The following is a 20,090-nucleotide window of genomic DNA, read 5'->3' on the forward strand; positions in this document are numbered from 1 at the left end:
TGGTTGGGTTTCTTACTCCTTGGGATGCATAGACTTCACTAATTGTCTATCATACGGTAAGGTATTTGGCTTCTTAACTAATGACAGCAAAAGCACAAATTATCTTAAGTGTACTTGAGTTATGTGTTGTGTAATGCTAGCATGTTTATTGTTTCTATGGGCTTTGGGAAATGTAAGCAATGCCACGTCATGCTAAATAGATGCTAACAACTCGTATGTGAGGAAGGAGGCTCTGTTCTATTGTGAAGGGAATGGATATTATTGTTTCTGTAATAATACATAATTTTATAAGAAATAAATATATGATAGTGGATGCAATCTATCATAATGTGTACATAACAAGGAAAGAGTATCATGTTTAACTTCATAATTTTCCATTAATTGTGACGCTGGTACTTTTCCCAGTATCGTTACATAGCTGGCTTAACCAAAGTTCATAGCCTCTAATTAGAATTGAAGACACCAATTCAGAACATACTTCTTCGGTCACTTCACCCACTGAACTTTAAGAGTGGAGAGGAAAATGAGCAGCATCCCTGTACAAAGCCTCAATCTTCTTCAAGCACTTGCCATACCAGACAGTATGATATGAAGTTTTGGGGAAGACCACAGCCTAGCAGCAGCATAATTCTGCTGCCAACTCTCCCTTCCCACAGGGGCTTGATGCTGGCATTAACTTACATTTTTGCCACACCTATTAACTTGCAAAACTTTTCTTCAGCCTATATTATTGTACGATAGATAAAATGTTCTTTACCATAGAATATGCCTCGGAGGCGAGTCAGCGTTGCTGTTGTTCCTAAATTTAACTCCTTAAACATTCCTGGTCAGTCACCAACAGCTTCACCTATACCTTCAATGCCATCCCTGGTAAGCAAAACTCACAAGTTAAACACAGAATTTTTCATTTAAAATACTTTTGCATAGACCAAGCCATGGTTATTAAATATGTAAGCCTTTTCATTGGTTAAATTTGACTCCATCCAAATGAAAGGATGGACAAAAACAATCCTGTTGGGTTAAAGGGTTATTTTATTGTTCAGCGATCAATAGATGAAGAAGAATTAGACTGGATTCTATCTGGAGGGGGGAAGCGTTGTAGAGGTTCAATATCATTAATTTTTAAATTCATTGTTTATTTGGTTGAAAGGAGTAACTTGTGGGCTCTTTGATAGGGATATTGAACTAGTGGATGAGAGAAGGAAACCTAAGTAGCATATTGATTTTGTTGTTTTACTGAAGATCTATTTGAAATTTATTCATGGATGTAGCATTTATTGTTGTTTTTCAACTTACAGTCTGAATCACCTAGCAATGGAAAGAGCAATCTAACATCTAATCCTGTTCTGCCAGCTGTTTTAGAGAAGTGAGTTTTCTGTAGATCATTCACTACCTATTGAATGCTAGTACAAAATGAAAATGTTGCTGATATACAATTTCAATTTTTGTGACAGAAAATATAACAATGCAGAAGGTATTGAAATAGTGACACAATACTGACCCAAATTGATTCAAGACCTGTTAACTGTATTTTACTCTATCACCATTATTTTGGTTTTTTTTTTGTGTCCAAACTACTATTTTTAAGTTACTTTTTGAATTTAAAACTTTGCCAAGTATGTACTTCTTTTGCAAAACATTTCTCCAACATATATTAAAGTGAAAAGTTTCAGATTTTCCTTCAAAGATAGGTTTGGAATAATCATTAATGGATCAGGAGTCACACATGATTTTTTTCTTACTCGGTTGTATACTCCAAATATAAAGATTTCAGCAGTTTGGTTTTGCTTTCATTTTCTCTTTTGTCTTGGCAGTGGAAAAACAAATGGAGAGCCTGATTGTGAAACCTCTACTTCTGCAATGACACAGAGTGGGCTGGAAGAGATCAATCCTGAAACTAAAGCCAAAATAGAAGAGGAAGCATATAACAAAGGGTGGGAATATTTAATGAGAATTAAATCTTAAATATTTGCCACCAGATGTACTTTTGTAGTGTAATTCTAAATGCAAAATGAGTAATGTTACTGATATGACTCCAAGAAGACTGTCCCAGCTGAAGCAATATGGGAAACGATGTGAGTTAACGTAACTTTTGTCTTCATTGTGGTTGTCTACTTTCATCTTTGATTTATGTTAGCCTGTCTGAGAGAGCCAGTAATTATCAGAGATTCTGAGTTGGACAGATGATCATATGTTGATAGCATTCACCTTCATGATGAGACATTCCAGAATAACCTTCTAAAATTCATATTCTGAAAGGTTTCATGGAACTGATTAACATGATATCAAAATCTGAATGAAAGTCATCCTGTTTGTGATCCAACTCTGCAGGATCCAACAAGTCATAAAGCTTCAGTCTAGATTTGTGTCTATTTTCCAGAATTTGCATCTATTTTCCAGAATAGAGTATCTAGCAGGTGTTCAAAATGATTAAGAAAAACAATAATCAGAAATACACAGCAACTTCTTTACAATAAACAGAAGTTCTACTCTGCAGAGGATTATAATCATTTTTTCCTTTGCCAAGATAAACTTGCTAACAGAGCTAATATAATCATCTGTTAGGTAAGGATAGCTAAGTGATATATTCATAACTAATCTTTTGTCCTGTTCCAGTGCTGCAGAAACAGTTTTATTTGTATTTTATTGCGTGTATATAAAGCCAGTTTCTCATTACATAGGAATGTGCTTATACACCATACTAGACTAAGAAAAATTATTTGTGTTAAAGCTATCAGGAAGGCTTGAAGAAAACCAAAGAACTTCAGGACCTGAAGGAAGAAGATGAAGAGACACCAAAAGAAAGTCATGATGAACATGAAGAAAGTGAAAATGACAGTGAGATAAAAAGCCTGAAAAGCAGGTGAGACACTGGTGTATAATGTGATCATATGTTAGGAGACACTCTATATTCATGGTATCAATCAAGTGTGCTTTATACTATTATTTTAGCATGTTTTCTTCCAGTCTGGGGAAGGATATTTGCACTAATTAGCTTCAGAAAATGATTTATTCCACATAAGTACAATTGCAAAATGCAAAATTTTTATTTTTAATATTTTGGTTAAAATTGTATGGGTTTTTGCACATCAAAATGCTTCATCTTCATGGGGACAAGTTTTGAGGTAAAAATATTCCACAAGTGTTCTTTAGGTGATAAATGAATCTCTCTGTAGCACATATTATCAGAAGGAAGTTGTGATTCAGGAATCTGATGCCTTTATTTGTGCATGCATTGTTTCCAAAAAGTCTTCATCAGTCTGTCCACACTAGAGCGTGTTCAGAAGGTGTATTCACAAAGGGAATGCAGGTCAACATGAACTCTTCAACAATGCTGAACTCCCTATGACTTGGATGGGCAGATGCTTGCTCTCTCTAGAAACTCCATAAACATTGCAGAACAGCACTATGAATTTTTATTTTTATTTTGGAGTTGATTGAGTTCTATCAACCTTGTTTGATAGAACTTCAATTTCCTGCATTCTAAAATTAAAAAAGACTTGTGCATTACAGAGGAATTCAATATTGACCACAGCAAATAAAAAATCCAATCCCAAGATAAAGCAGGGATCTTTACCTGATTCCGAAGAACTGTTTCCAAGATTACTATGACTATAAATGTCTATTAATTTGAAATTCCAGCCACGTTCAGAAGGATAGTCATCTCACTAGTCATGAAACTCAGGAGGAAATGTTTAGGACAAATTATGATGTTCATAGTTTGCTCAGTTAAGCTAAAGGCAGAATTTTAAATTGTGTCAAGCTCTGAGATTTGCCAGTTGACAGGTAGGAGAAAGAGAAGCCAAGGCTATTGTTTTGTAAGTGTATACAGTTATCTTGCAAATATCACCCATATTTGAATGTACAGCAGCTCTTGAAAGAGCAACTATGTGATTCTTTCCTGACTCCGTGTTTTTCTTTGTAAGAAAAGTAGTGCATGATGCATCTATGAAACTTCTCAAATTTAGAAGCTCAAGGTAATTGATTTGCATATTATTAACATATAACGGTATCCTTTTCATTTTACAGCAGACTTGAAGTCATCATTAATTATTTATATATATTGTACCCCAAACTCTGTAAACACTGGAACGTGATATGGCTTGTAGTGGCTGCAATAATCATTTTTGCCGTGGTGTTGGGAATCTACCATTCATACAGCTCCTGTGATGAAGTATCAGAGAGACCTGAAGGGAAAGCCAGCTGTTCTGCTGCCCACCAATATTCCTGGTGGAACTCAGGATTTCAACATGAGCAACGCACTGAATAACAAAGCAACACCATGTATTTATGGTTACCTGAGAGAGCACAGTATTAGAACACTATTGTTAAAGGTAGTGCTTAGTCATCTTTACAGTTGTCATCTGTTACATCTGTTACACAAGTGAGTTACTCCACCCCATCAATCCTGGCTATACATTGTGAACATAACTTGCCAAAATAATAACCTGGTAAATAATTATTTTTATCCTCTTAATTAAAAAAAAAAAAACTGATTCAAATAATATTGAATCATGATAAGGTTCTGGCAGTAATCAGCAACCAGCAGGCAATTAAAAGAAAGATTTGCACAAGATGTTGACATCTTTCCTTTGATTTTGAAGGCTATGATTAAAACCATATTTGCAGTTAGTGTTTCACTTTGCATTTCCTGAATTCATTGTTTTGTTGTTGCGGTTGACGTAATAATGACATTTGTGTCCTTTGAGTTTTAAAAGTGTAATTTTTTTCTTTTTTTTTGTTCATGATTTTTGGGTAGAAATATAAGGCCAATGAAAGGTTAAAATTATTTTGTCGGACAAGATGTCTTGTGGATGCCTTAATTTCATGAAGGGAATTATCAGTATGCAAGTACATTCATATGTGTGTTTTATGATATACTTTAAAACTAGGACCATCTCTATTTTTTGAATGGGATATATTACAAAACCTAAAAAGAGGTGTAGGTGGCACTTTTGGTATTATCCCATGAGATTTGGGATCTTCTGATGTTAGTGTGATCTTGTCTTCTTTTGGTGTAAAGTCTGAAGCTCAATCTATTGAAGAAAACAGATTTCTAACAATCAGAAATTTAGTTTGCATATTTATTGCTAATAACAAATATCCTGCTGGTGAATTTTGTTTGTTGCATCTTAGCTAAATCTTTCTTACAAGTAAATTACATGGAGGAGTGAGGAGAAAAAAAAAAGAAAAATAGTAGATCACTGCTAGCTTTGGGGAAAAAAGACATCTATAAGCAGTTCGGAGGTTTTTATTATATATATACTGCTTGTTTTTTTGGATGAATATAGAGTGTTTAAGGAAGTTCAAAAAGGATAATGGGAAAGTGACATTTGGTCTAAAATTGCAATTGCTAAACAAGGCAGAAGAGAGTTTCTTGCTAATTGTTTGCTATATATTTGATTCAGTTAGAATACCCGACAATGAAGAATTACTGTGACATTTCCCATACTTCTACTACTTAAAAAAACATACAGATGGCTCTCTTTCAATATTCATTTATTAGAACCAGCTTCTTCAAACTATTTAGAAATAATAAGGCAATAAAAGGCAAATAGTTCTGAAGATTCAGAATCCACTATGCCAAAAATTGTGAAACATACTTTATGTGACTACAGACATTTTGGAGCATACTGAGGAAAAATAGATAACAATGTCTGTAATTGAATTAATTTGTTCTTATTCACCTTTGCACTGATGTTGAATCAACACCTTATTTTAGTACTTGTAGAATGTTATTGATCTCAGTAAGACTCTTCAATTGTTTAATCTTGAGCATGTGCTAAGTTTTTGTTGGCCAGAGTGTGGACAGGGTCTTCATCTTCCTTTGGAATTCAGCACAATGGATTTTCATGGACTTGGTTCACAAGGCAAAATTTCATAAGTAGTTGTATTAATTGGAGCTGAGCTACTTGCAATGTTTAAGGCGAGTATAATTTAACCACAAAAATATTATTGTGGGGAGTGGATTGAGAGAAACAAGGGATTTCTAAAATGATTAAAAGATGAGGATACAGTTGATGAAAATATAAATAGTTTGAATTTATACACCTACTGTGAGAAAACTGTCCACTAAAAGTAATGGACCACAGTGACTAACAGCACATTAAATATTTTTGCTTACATTTTTCAGTTAATTAGTGAAGTCACCTTTTTGGATAGAAAACTAGGTTGTGGACAAAATCTATTCTAAATGTAGTTTATTTCCATTGAATATTAGTTTTCTTTATCTATTTAAAAAAAAGAAAAATAAAATGTACACACAAAATCTCTTCTGAGTTCAGAGATCACAACAGATAATGAGAAATAGATCTACTATTTATGCCATTAACACTGAAATAGATTTCTTGAGGTGCAATATTTATTTTTTGCTTAAGCAAGACACGTCTATTGTTTTTCCTGCACAGCACAGATGTTTCTAGTACAAGGAATTTTAAAAGGGCACTATTTTTTGGTATCATATTTAAATCTGTAACATTGTAAGACTTTGCACCAGTCTGCTGGTATTGTACTGTATAGTATCACATACTTGAGTTTTGAAATAAAGGAACAGTTTCAAAGTCCTCATTGTTGCTACCTTAAAGACTTATTTTTCACATGCACTCTGTCTGCATATTAATGAAAATGTTCTTCTGAAATGCCATTTTCTACACTGCATATTGTAGTGTCATGTTATCCATACCAAGGATCTTGTTCTTAGTGTTTCATTTATTCAGAAAAATGATGTAGAAGGGCAAGCAAACTCCCATTTCAATAGAGGAGAGATTTGTAAGCAGGGTCAACCTCGTCATACCTAAAAATGAGAGAGGATGCTGAAATATCCCGGAGAAATTTTAACTCCTGCTTCGGAGAGTGGCTGCTTGTCTTTGAGGAGATAGAAGACTGCAACCATAGGAGACTAAGTGAAAGGTTAGGATTCTTTATTTGAGTTGTGTTCTTTTTGTCTTGGAAGGTCTGGGAAGCAAAGGGAGAGCTGAACTGCCAGACCAGTGCGAAGGAGATAGTGCTCAATTTCCACAAAGAGCACAAATTTCACTGCTGAATTTCTGATGATCTGCTTCAGGGAGATAAAATCTGGGACAAAGATAATCTTGAAAGAAATAGTTACTACCAAATAAAGAGACCCTGATATTTGTATTTTCCACGTATACATCTTTTTCCTCTTAATTTGTTTCTGTTCCTATTTTTCAGGCTTCAGGTGTCCTTTAGAAACGATTGCAGAGGATTGCAGATTTAAATCTGTTCTCCCCAGACCAAAAGTTTTCTGTCAAGTGATCTTCATCATCTTTTGAAACATTTCTAAACATGTTGGCATGAGATGATGGGATGTTCCTTATAGCTTATCATATTTTTTTCAAATGCTAATTTAAAATATTCAGGGAGAAGCTGGGCTTTTCTTTGCACACAACTTAAGGTGAAGACCCATAAACAACTTAAAAACCTTTTCTAATGATACAGTCCAGATAAATGATCTTCCTCATAATTTTGGAACAGCTATAATGTTAAAAGAAAGAAACTGATTAAAAAAAAATTCAGTCTCATTTTATCATTCTATTTTTTTCTTCATCTCATAATCTGTATATTGCTCTTAAAAGCCATGTTGAAGGAGCTTATATTTTTGTTTAGTTTAACCAAGTTGTTTTTGTCATTTTTTTTCAGCTAAAAATCCAATTAAACATCAATAACATGGACAGAGTTTGACTAAAGGAACTTTGCCACAGTGACAGCAATTGGCACAAGATAGTAAACTTAGAATCATAGAATCGCTCAGGTTGGAAAAGACCTTGAAGATCATCAAGTCCAGCCACGACCTAACCATACCACCCTAACAACCCGCTGCTAAATCATGTCCCTAAGCACCACATCCGAACAGTTTCTGAAAAGAAATTAGCATGCAGTTTTAAAATACCTCTCTTCAGAATCCAACTTTTGAAATCAGTTTTCATGGCAGGAAATATTTAGCAGTTCAAGGCTATGGAGATGGTTTTGTTTAATATTATTTTACAGTTCAGACCACTAATCCATGAAAGCAGTAGAATAACTGGTAGTTTCTCCCACATCATGAGTGCACTTAGGGCTTCAGTTGAAAGTCTGATTGCAGTACTGCAGATTGCCATCACTATGTAGATGCATGTAAGTATAGTAAAATAAAGAGATAAATAGAAATTTGTCTTAAGATCTCAAAGAGATTTACCCACATTCAGTTCTAAACCACAGCTGAAACACAACCAGATTTTCATTTGTTTGTTAGTATTGGAGACATAATTTCATTAGCCACAGCAGCCATCTGCCACTTAGTCCTGTAGATGTCTATGTTGTAGTATCTACATAACCATGGTATGTGCTGCTGTAAGAGGTGGGACCTACGCCATCTGCTAAGACTTCCTGAAGGTTTTTGAAGTTAGTGCTGCCAGGATTACCTGTGGTTTGAATCAGTCTGTTGGTATTAGTTTATTCAAAGCTCACAAAAGACAGCTGTGAATGGATTGGTTCCCATCACTGTCCACATGTAGTCTCACAAGAAATCCTGTTTATGGTAACATATCTCCAAATCTGTCCAAAAGCGAGTATTAAATTACCTATTATGGTACCTATTTTTGCACTGGAACTGAAAGGCAAAGGATGAAGGTAAACGCACTGCATCAAGGCAAATAAAACAGTGAGGAATGGATGCCCTTCTAATTCCAAAATAAAACCCCAATTTTGTTCTTCTGTATGACTGCCTGCCTTGCTGTGATTTAATAGCCAATTATTTTTATTTACAGATGAACAGACAATATGATTAATGTGTTGTTAATCAGTAAAACAGGAAAAAACAGCAAAAGAAAAGCTTATTTCAGTGTTTACTGACTTAGCAGTTTAACAGTCTTATCTCCCTTCCTCAGACGTGTTTTCTGAGTCAGCAGTAGTTAAATTTTCCAGCAAGCCCTACATGAAAGAAAGTGTAAAGGGTGGTCACGGATTTCCAGTCAGTGACCTCGCCTTTGAGTGGGACAGTCAACACATTTGAGGTTTCTACGAAGCAGTGCAGTGACAGCTGAAGTTTCTTTCAAAAAGTAGTCTGAAAGGCAATCTCAGAGTGGTCTGACAGTATCCAGTATCTTAATTCTTCTCAGCACAGAAGAAAAATCACCTCAAATTTCTCAATTTTCTGAGTTTGTGACAATGACGACTTATTTTGGAGCTACCTCAGCGGTGTTATCAGTCTGGATTATGACATTCATGGCTCAAAATTACTTTATAACAGGTATGTAAAGTCCCACTTTTTAAAACATCATAGTTGAACAGAAAAGTACTTGGAAAAAGATAGATTTGCAAGCAAAATGGGGGAAAGAGGGTGTGTGTAAACAGGTTTGCTAGCATAGGAAACAACAGGCTCTTCATAGGATAGTGCAATAAAAAATAGTCTTTCATTGTTAGTCTAATTATTTGCTAAGTTCAAGTGATATATAAATGCTACAGAATTGTTTGTTCCAAAATTATGATAATCCACTTAGAATTAAGTTTGGAATTATTAAAATGTGACTTCGTTGTTTTTAATAGACCATTTAATATAGCATAGCAAATAGTTTTGTGCAATCCTCAGAGAGCAAAATCTGTATGAAATCAGTTCTTAGTTTCTGTGATAAAATGCTATCATTAACAAGTTATTTGCACTGATTTGGCAATATCTTGATAATTTCTTTGTTTGGAAAATTGAAGGAAACTTGCACAAGGATCTTGTGGTTCATCTCCAGGGCAGAAACACTTGTCTCTGGTTAATATAACACAAATTTCCTATTTTATATAAACTATCTGTTTGAAAAATTAGTGTAGGGAATTGCCAACTTCATCTGTATCCTACAGTGTTTAGATAACCCAGTTCCCTCAGATGTTATTATATGTCCCTGCTTTTAGAATCAGTCATATAATACCCCTTACTTCTGTAAGTTAGTGAAACTAGGAGGCCTCCTACACTAGACTTTCTGAAGATAGTAAATGTTTCCAGATGCTTCACTACAGTTTGCAAGGAGTAAATGCTTGCTCTGCCTATGTAAAAGAACATTACATCACTGTTGCAGAGAATTGATTTTCTTATCTACTGTAAGGCCTCTGAAGGAAACTTGGACTTGGGTGAATCAGATGCTCAGTTCAAGTCCAAGTTGAAATTCCACAACTGACAACAGTAAACTCTTCTATAGATCCCAACTACTGAATATATTTTTTGCTGGGGAAATACTTGAGTCTTAAGATTATGCCTTAGTTAGGGATGTTAGGACCCCTTTAGTTCCCCTCTAAGCCTTACTTAGGGTAATTGCTCATGTACTCTCTGCTCATTTGCCCAAGAAGTCAAATTGAGCTCATTCCTATGTGCCTTGGAGTTGTGTTGTATGCTTGTGCCCAAACCTGCCCACTCTTCTACTGACTTACTGGCTGGGGTTCACTGATGGGATCATGCATTGTAGCTGGCCTTCTGTCCAGAGTGGACTTCAGGCCTGTGTTATAGGTAGCATATTTCTCTTTCTGTTACCAAATGCACTTTCTTCATGATTCCTGTGTCTGACACGTGGTCTTGCACACTACCAGTGCAAAGAGGATGCCACAGAGCTTTCACAGCATGACCCTGCTTGGCTGCTGTGGGACTGTGCCCTAGCTGTGAGGCATTGTCATGTCTTTGCTGCAGTCAACCTCTGCTCCCTGCTCACCTTTTAATGTGGAGCAGCTTCACTCTTGCTGCTCCCCAATGTCAGCAGCCCAAGTAAACTCTTTCTAACAAATCAAAGTGAGGGTTTGGGAGAAGGCAAAGAGAGAGAAACAGCTTCTTCAAAAAGTAAGAAGAGAATTAATGCAGAATAAGCCCACACTTTACACACACTCTTCCTGTCCTGTGACAAGTTTGTCCTCTTGTGAGATTTTTCTCTAGTTTTTCCCACCTCTCTCAGTAAAATGGATTTCTTATAAAAAACTCAAACAGTGAGGAAAATGTTCAGTTATTAGTAGATTAACTAAATAGACCAAAACTTAAACAATAGCTATGGGCAACTTGTAAACACAGTGCTTTTAAAGGATTAGTCTGTCTCCTATACAAACTGAGTTTTCTTTAGTGCAGAAGTCAGAGGTGATTTAAGAAGTGATGAAAAGTCTTGAAGAGTTTACTTTTCTCTTTCTGGATTTCACTTTCATGTTGTAAAACCAACCAAGATCTAAATCTAAATCCAAATTGGAACCAATAATTTTTCCAAAAAATTCCTTTTACTTTTCTGTTTTGTTTTTAAATGCTTAGTAAATTCTAAGGTAAAACTTTGGCCCATGTCTTACAATCACTTGTGTTAATGCCTATGACTCAGCTTTCTGGTACTGAATTAACACATTTTTTGTGCTTTATATCTATTAGGCAGTTCTCATCTTATTATCTTGTAATTGAATGACTGAAGACTATAGCAGTTTACAACTATTTAGACAACTTCTAAGGGAAATAGTTGTTTAATTAAGCACTAACAGTATGAGTGACACCTGAGCAAGTAAGGGGAATAGAGAACTAGGAATAAATAATAGAGAAGGAATGGGAGCTTGAAAATGGGATGTGCATCAGCAGCTGAGAAAGCGGGGAAATGTAAAAGTTCTCAAGAAGATAGAGAGTTCCTTGCTAGCAAAAGGGAATCTAGAAAACTTAATGCTGGAGCACCTGTCTGATACCAAGAAGCTTGACCAAGAGGAAGACATATAAGGGGTCATTCATGAACACACACTGACTGTACAGGAAGATATTTGACTATAACAGAAGAAATTTGATGCCATGATTCATCATCTTGCTGGGATTTCTTGAACAGATTTGAGGTCCTTGATACCTGACACACACCTCTTCACTGAGCAACAGTGTATTTTTGGGTCTTAGAGCTCTGAATTCTCACATGATGTATTTGGCCAGGATTGGATGTAGCTATGATTTGGCTATGGGGATGCTTAAGTGTTCACTGACTCACCAGCTGTCTGACTGGGTCTGTGCTATACGACGAAGTGCTTATGGGAGGCCACGACTCTGCAGATGCTGAGATAAATCCATAAGTTCAATGATTGCTCTGTGCAACATTTAAATCCCATTAAACTAAACATAAAACCAGCAGAGATGCATTTTTTACCAGAAGACATTTCCAACTGCACCCCATTCAATGGAAGCAAGAGTGGAAAGCCTGCCTTTGTTTATGCCTTCTACACAAGTTTAGACATCTTCTTAACCTCTTCTCATGGTGCTAGTTCTATCATTCCATTCAAAAAATTCAATTGAACCTCTGTTGCTAAGAAATGATAATGATGAATCAGCTGGTGTTGTTTCATTTTTTCCTTGGCTGTAGACTGCCTATTGACTGATGCACTGATTTTTTTGAAGCTTTCACTAGTATACATAGCTGGTGGATATACAGAGCCTGTATAGAATGTCCAGCAAGGAAGTAACACCTGTGGGAGCTGGTTATCTGGAGTGTTTGCAATGAAATCCTGAAATGGTTGCAAGCTTAAACAAATACCAAGAAAAAAAAACAAGTGTGTCCAGAGTACCCAGTTAATCTAGTTGCATTTTGTTGTGTTTTCTGTTGATTTTATTTTGACAAGGTATGGGAATTTTCTTCCTAGGAAATGTGTAGCTATTTTGAAATTACTTCTTACAAGCTATTCCTTTTCATTCAATATGCAACTCAAAAAAAAAAAAAAAAAGGAAAAAAATATTTTTTTTGGCATATGCTTCTGGGAAATATCTGAACAGAAGAGCACATCTTTTCCCATTATCTCTGTAAAATTCTGAGTTATGTCCTACATCCCTAACTCAGGATAAAAGAGTACAACAGGTATAATCAGACCTAACTTATGTCTTCCCCGAGGTAGTTGCCATGGATAATGTGCCAGATGTAGCTTTCTAAAAATGCTGGATAAACTGCCTATTGTTGATGAATTTGGGAAAAGTATCATAAATCCAACTATCTTCTCTCTTCCTACCACCTGCTTCCTGCCTCATACTCAGCAAATTCAGTAGTTGACCATACCTGGAAGGAAAAAAAAAAAGAAATCATGCCAAACAACATAGGTTGCTCTGAAAGTAATGCCTCCCATTTATTTCCATGGAAATTACAACACATACAAAGAGCACAGTAACACTATTTGATAGAGAAAATTCTCAGCTACTAAACACCCTTTTTCAACAGTCACAACTATTAGTTGTGCATTTTCACCAGTGATGAATGAGAGTATGCATGTCATGCTCATAAAAATCTGCACCAGTGGCAGTGACTTGCTATTGTCACTGCTGAAATGCTCTACCCATCACATCGCTGTGCTCACATGCATGTTTATCCTCCATTAACGTTCAGCAAGCACTGATGAATGTGAGTGGGTGCATTTTTTTCTTATGGAAGAATTCGGTGACACACTGTTGCTTCATCCACACTTCCATGTCTAACTCCATTTTGTCAGACTGCCCCTCTGCTGCAATCTGTCACATGGCAACAACATGTAACACAATACCAGTGTGAAGGTTCAGCTTCTACTTCCATACCACCAACATCTGTCTCTGATGTTGTGGGCAACATAGTAAAATGAGGCATTTCCTTCAGAGCAGCTCTCATAGGAAAGAAAGATAAGTTTAAAAGAACTGAGAAACTATTTAAAAATCTTTTTGTTAAGAATGTTCTGACAGAATCCAGCCCACTGCTTTACTGCAACTTTACTTTTATCTTTTTCATTTTTTAAAAAAGGAAAAAATCCTGAATCTGATCAGGTAACAACTCAAATGCCAGCTGTGTTTACATTTAATTTAATGACTGTCAAAGCTTTTGAAATTCTAGACTATATTGTTAAGACAATATTTTATTGCAAAGTAGTTATTATTATAGAAATCACTTTTTTGCCATCCTCAAGTTAGAAACTTTGAAGAATAGTCAATTTGTCTGAACGTGATCTTAAACGTGATCTTAAATTTTACATGGAGGATAACTGTTAGCATTAATATACAAAATTAACTTTGAATATCTATGTCTAAATTACAGGTTCCACACTTTCACCTTGCAGGATCACAGGTGTAGGACTTTATCTGGACGAGAAAGTGAATTTTTCAGAAGCAAGTAATGTGTGCAGTCGACTGAATCTACAACTTGCAAGTAAAGAACAGGTTGAGAAGGCTTTGAAAAATGGCTTTGAAACGTGCAGGTATACAATGTCCATTAGTTTTTCTTTATTTTCAAAATAATTATTTTCACCCTTTTACCTAATGTGAAGCTGTGTAGAAATCTACTATTAAAAAGACTTATGCTTTTATTGTAGTTCTGGATGGATAAAAGATGGATTGGTTGTCATTCCTCGTATAACATCCAATAAGAAATGTGGTCGGGGCAGCACTGGACTAGTGAACTGGCGTGCTAATCAGGCTTCTAAATTTGCAGTTTACTGCTTCAATTCTTCAGGTGTGTAAGTATAACAACTACATTTCTTGTGTTTGGGTTTGAATTCTTTTTAAAATATTTGCATACAAAATATCATAACAAATAAGTAAGTTATTAACATTTGATGACTCTTTCACCCAATCTTAAATGTTGTCAAGCTTATTTAGCTCTACAAGGTTAAAAAAAAAAAAGAAAAACAAACAAACAAACAAAAAATGTAAAATAGGAAGTTGGTGTTGCTATGAAGATCTTATTGGAAAAGTTGCTTTTGCCATGTCAACACAATATATTTCGTAGGTTATGACTATTTAGACGATTAGGTATGGTGATTTGAAAGAAGGTAAACAATCTGCAACAAGGGTGCTTGTGTACACATACGGTTTTTTTTGGCAATGACCAAGAGAGGGTTTCTTCAGGAAAGGCTGATTTTTTTTTATTTTTTTTTTTGAAAAAAAGGAAATGTATCCATTAAATGAAATGGAGGGTCATTTAAGAGACCATAAAATCAACACAATTTCCAGTCTACTCTCAGTAAAATGAAACAGCTTCTTTTGTAGGACATAATCTGAATCATTTTGTTTGAGAAAAGATCTGTCCTTCCTCTCCTGCTTGACTATCTGTTCCTAGATCAAAGATACAGAAGTAGAACTTAGGTCTCGATGTAAATTAGATCTTCATTTCAGAACAGATTAGTATTGTTTCTTAATTACTTCTACCTGAAAATAAGTATTTAACTGGAGGTTTTGTGTTCTTGCTAGTGTTCCATACTCGTGATTATTATGCAACCATCCCAGTAAATCATCGATCGTGTATGTGGTGAAATTATTTCTAATCAGTGCCTTGACCTTGCCAGTGAGTTTTAGGTAACAATACAAAATTCTGAAAAAAGACGTGTCAACAAGGGTTGGAAAGACCAGGAGAAAGATGGCTTTCCAATATATGCCCATACAATGATAAGAAGACAGAGTGTGCCTATTTCCTGTGGTGTCCCCCAGGAGTCTGTCTTGAGACTGGTGTTCTTTAATGTTTTTATCTGTGGCCTAGACAGTGGAAGCGAGTGAAATATGTGTCATTTTGTATCAGAAATCTTGGATAGGCAGGTAACATTAAGGAGGTAGCAAGTAATTCCAAAAAGAAAGTTGACTGAGTGGTTAGAAAATAACAATTTAAAAAAAATTAACACTGTGATGATTCTGCATTTCTCCATCTTAATAGCCAAAATGCCACCTGTTCTAGATATTTCTTAGCTAAAACATTTGTGGCTATAACACCAAAAAACATTTGAAAACTGTAGTGGAGAAAGACTAAAAAGCCTCTGTTATTTAGCTTTTTATTCTGCGAATGTAACTGCGTCATCAGACTTCCCATGGGGATTCATTTGGAGAACAGTACATATGTCATTTCCCTTATTTATGTTGTAATCTGCTTGTTTAGCAAAATCTTTACAGCTTTTCAGAATATGCATCTTCACAAAAAAAGATGAATTTTCCACACAAGCCAGTACAGTAGTCAGATTTTGCATTTAAATATAGAAATCCACTTGTACCCACATTTTTATATAGACAATATTCACATCATTTAAATGACTTAATCTCAGAATATGCCTGGTGTTTGTTTCTTTGTAGACACCAGCAGAATTGTCTCATTTTTCATTTTGCTCTGGTGCCTGATTTTACCTGCAAGTTTTATGGGATACTTTTCTTCCTAGGAAATCAATACTGTTAAAAGTGTCAACAGTGCATGCGTATGTTTTGAACATATAAATAATAGCATTTATTTTCCCATTATATAATGGGAATACTTTTGAAGCTTGGATCTGTAGTTAAGCTTTCTCCTCTGCAGGAGGCCAGGTTATTTATTTATTTTTAATATGAATTATTACTAGAAGTACTCTTCAGAAGGAATCATCATTGGTATGCAACTATAAAATGCATACCACTGAAAGTGTTCAACTATATAAGTAATGGTTAAAAGTGTACAATAATGGTTTTAGCCACTTGTTTGAAAAAAGCTTGCCTAATTTGGATAATGCTTTTCTGACCAAGCAAATGATCTCCAGAAGGAAATGGCTGGACAACAATTTCTATAAGTGTTTATAACTCTTATATATTTCCTTTCCCTACTATAGATGTTCAAATTAATTCATGTAAACCAGATCCAACTACAACCATACTATCATCATCAACTGTACCAACAGAATTAACTGCGTATTCAGGTTCAGATTTGACTGGGAACACCACAGCAGTACCCACTGCAATTGAACCAGAACAAACCCTGAAAAACGTGAAATTTCGGATAATATGTATAACTGAAACTATATTACCCACAGAGGGGACTACTACAACAATGCCAGAAGAATACTACACTTACCCTGCTGCATTTAGGAATGATGGTATTGTCTTTGGAGGTAAGGGCAGTGTTCCTTAACTAGAACAGCTCGTTAGTGAGATAGTTAGTAGTAAGTTAGCAGTAAAACTGCTTACCGCTGGTTTTATTTGCTACTTCAGCATTCTTTTTTATATAGCTGAATCTTGAAGTAGAATAAAATGTCACAAAGCTTATAAAAAGGGGTTTTTTAACATAATTTTTAAGTATAAGATCTTAAGATTTTATCCTTTTTGGTAATATTTATGTATTAAATGGTGGAAATTCATTGTAGTTAATGTGATTTGGGGTAAATACATTTCTGAGAAAGTCCTAGCATAGCACCATGTGCTCTGAATAATTGAAAACTCAGCCAGATCTTAAAAATAAAAGAAGCCAAGAAAGTTGTAAGTAGAACAGTGATTTGTTTTCCAGATACAAGGTGTGAAAAATTAATCCTAACAAACAGGAACTGGAAAATAGACTAAATATATGGAAAAACGCATTAAATGGAAGGATAGTTAAACGTATTTTCTCAGTAGGTTGTTTAAAAAAAATCTCAGATGAGCAGATTAGACAAATATGACAAACGTCTGTCAAGGAGTGCCTAAGTACTTTCAGTCTCTCAAAACAAGGAGCAGCAGTAACCAAGGTTTTGAGATTCCTTAGTTTTATTCTTCTATGAGTCTATGTGTATACACATACCTCTTACACTAGGCTGGTTTTAGAAGAATCTGGATTTATGTTCATAAGCCTTTAGAAAGTCCTATATAAAGATATATAAAACCTTTATGCTTACCTCCTTTTTATTTCTAGGTATCCCCACTGCACTCCTTGTACTGGCAATCATCTTCTTCTTTATTTCAGTTCTTCTAGCAGTCTGCTACATCAAAAAGTAAGGTTTTTCTATCTTTTCTCTTAGAGTGAGTTAACCCCTAGAGTACAGGCAGTGAATATTTTATAGACAGAGCTAAAGAGCATGTAATGATAATGATGTAACTGTACAACAAAGAATTAAATCTTCAGCTCTGCTATTCTGCAGTTAATTTTCGTTGCTATTGTTGCTATGCCCCTTTTTAGAAAAGAAATCAGACCAACATTACCTATTTTTGATTAATCAGTCACACCTAGAGTGGAGTGTTGCTGTCTGCCAAAACAGCAATATTTAAGCATGCAACTCTTTATATAAATGCCTACTTACGCAGCTTTCTTTTGTTTCTTTCAATGTCAGACTCGAGAGAATAACACTTATCCTTCAGAAAAAAATACTTGTTTACCCCCTTTGAGACATTTATACAGATCTTCAACACAGAGGATCATTAGAAATCAAAAAGTTGTGTGCATTTCTAACATTCTTGCCCAGCTTGCATTATCATTATGTACCACAAATCCTGAACATACATGGTTTGTATAAAGCAAAAACAAAGCAGAAAATATTTCTTTAAAAGGCACATTGCTTTTAAAAGTTCAGTAATCCCACTTACTGCTATTCTCTGTGGGACTTTTGCCTTGAATACAGCAGAGAAAACAAATGGTAGATATTTGGTAGTACCTCTCAAAAAATAAAATACTGAACTTATGTCAGTGTTTCTGCTTTAATATCCTTTCTTTTTATTTAAAGGTACAAGAAATCCTTCCCATTTTCAAACAAGAATCAGAAAAAAGTGGTTGAAACTACAGCTCTCAAAGAGACTGCATCAAATGACAAAACATTTGAGAAGGAAACAAAGAATAATGAAAAAAAGATAGAAGAGGCCAAAGCCAAGCCTGAAACCACAGTAAAATGTCTAGAAGTGGAAGTTTAAGGTCAGCAGAAGAGGAGAAACACACAGTTCTTTTCAGAAATATATAAAACAAAGCACGTAACTTAGCAATGCTTTTAAATGTGGGTGACTGTAAATACTCATGAATGAGTTTTTTCTCATCTTAACATATGAAAAAATTTTTTTTAATAATTACATCTTCAGCTATAAATGCTCTTGCAAAAGAATATGGTATCTTACTTGAAATAAATAAAACATCCATATTACAGTTCACTTCTTAATAAAGAAGTAAATCAAAATTTGCTGTTAATGACACACAGTGTGTGAATATTTGCATGAAATTCACATTGATATGTAATGAAAAATTCCTTTATATCTGCATGGGTGATCTGCTAACTTAATGTCTAAAATAAAACAATACTAGGTTATAAATAAAACAATAGTAGCTTAATTTATTTCCATTAAGTAGTTACACACTGTTTTTAAAAAGTCTGTTTACAAACAGAATAAGTCTGTTTACAAGTAAAAAATCAAGATTGGCCCGCTGTCATTCCAATACCAAAAGAAGGGTACAAAGATGCTGCATCCTTGAACAACTTTCTAAGGTATCCTCATCATATAATTTACTGTTTTATTTATTAAAATCTGTATCATTCTTTTGCATCAGATATTTGACAGGGAAAAAGAACCTTGAACTGTATTACAACAGTTATATTTAAGGTCTTTGCGTGTATTTAAGTGCGGCCTTCCAAATGAAGGCTTCAAGTGGTATAAGGCATTTAGAGTACTTCATAAAACAAGAAAGTTGGTAGAAATGTTTGTCTAGACCATTTATTCTCATGAAAACTGTCTTATAGGAGAAAGATCTCATATAACCTCAATGTTACAGAAGTAATTAGTGGATATGAATAGGAAAAAAAAACCACCAGCAGTTTACCAAATATTTTATTGAATAATGGTTTAAATAACTTTTATATTTGAAGTTATTGTGGCAAAAAGGTGGTTTTTTAGATCGAGTAGCTTGAAAAAGTCTTAAATAGAACTATTAGTTCTATTCTATAGAACTAATAGTAATAGAACTGCTAACATACATGTGCATGCTGTATTCTACATACGGAATATCTGGCTATGACCTTTCATGTTTTTGATTCACAGAAATCTAACATTAGCCCAGTTGTTATATATTCCACTAGACAGACAGTCGTAGGGTATTGCTAATAGCCTAGTTAGAGGAACCACCTGTCGTTCGTTTTTTGTTTTTGATAGCATAGAGACATTTTATGGCTCCAGGAGTCTGGGCTGGGTTGATACACAGAAATTTTTCAAGAGAGGAAAGCACTGGATACAGCCCTCCTTGCTCAATTAAGTAGTTCCTCTCCTTGTCTAGTGCTGCGGGAATGCAGTGCATCTCTGCTCACACATGTAATGAAAGCACGCTATGCCGTGTAAGCAGTGAGTAGCAAGCAGGAATAATGTCATCAGGAAATCCACGGCCATCACTTGTCACGAGGGTGTCACAAAAGTATGTGGCCTTAAACACACAGGCAATGCTAGT

General features: G+C 35.0%; 2 protein-coding genes across 24 annotated transcripts in view; both read left to right on the forward strand.

Annotated features, from left to right (window-relative positions):
- The window catches only part of MRVI1 (murine retrovirus integration site 1 homolog), a 63,379-nt gene extending 56,814 nt beyond the window's left edge, over window positions 1–6,565 (forward strand). For all 23 annotated transcript variants that reach the window (XM_019615353.2, XM_010710941.3, XM_010710940.3 and 20 more), the window contains 5 exons: window positions 763–870; window positions 1,299–1,366; window positions 1,815–1,934; window positions 2,732–2,863; window positions 4,030–6,565. In XM_019615353.2, coding sequence (XP_019470898.1) covers window positions 763–870; window positions 1,299–1,366; window positions 1,815–1,934; window positions 2,732–2,863; window positions 4,030–4,270 — 669 coding nt within the window. In that variant the 3' untranslated portion in view covers window positions 4,271–6,565. The remainder of the gene's footprint in view (window positions 1–762; window positions 871–1,298; window positions 1,367–1,814; window positions 1,935–2,731; window positions 2,864–4,029) is intronic.
- Window positions 6,566–7,882: 1,317 nt separating this feature from the next.
- LYVE1 (lymphatic vessel endothelial hyaluronan receptor 1) lies at window positions 7,883–19,743 on the forward strand. The gene is made up of 6 exons (XM_003206216.4): window positions 7,883–9,247; window positions 14,016–14,175; window positions 14,290–14,429; window positions 16,537–16,815; window positions 17,589–17,667; window positions 18,394–19,743. Exons 1-6 carry the CDS (start codon window positions 9,166–9,168, stop codon window positions 18,575–18,577), a joined length of 924 nt encoding a protein of 307 aa, XP_003206264.1. The 5' UTR covers window positions 7,883–9,165; the 3' UTR covers window positions 18,578–19,743.
- Window positions 19,744–20,090: the final 347 nt, after the last annotated feature.

This window comes from Meleagris gallopavo, chromosome 5 (genome assembly GCF_000146605.3).
Source record: "Meleagris gallopavo isolate NT-WF06-2002-E0010 breed Aviagen turkey brand Nicholas breeding stock chromosome 5, Turkey_5.1, whole genome shotgun sequence".
NCBI lineage: Eukaryota > Metazoa > Chordata > Aves > Galliformes > Phasianidae > Meleagris > Meleagris gallopavo.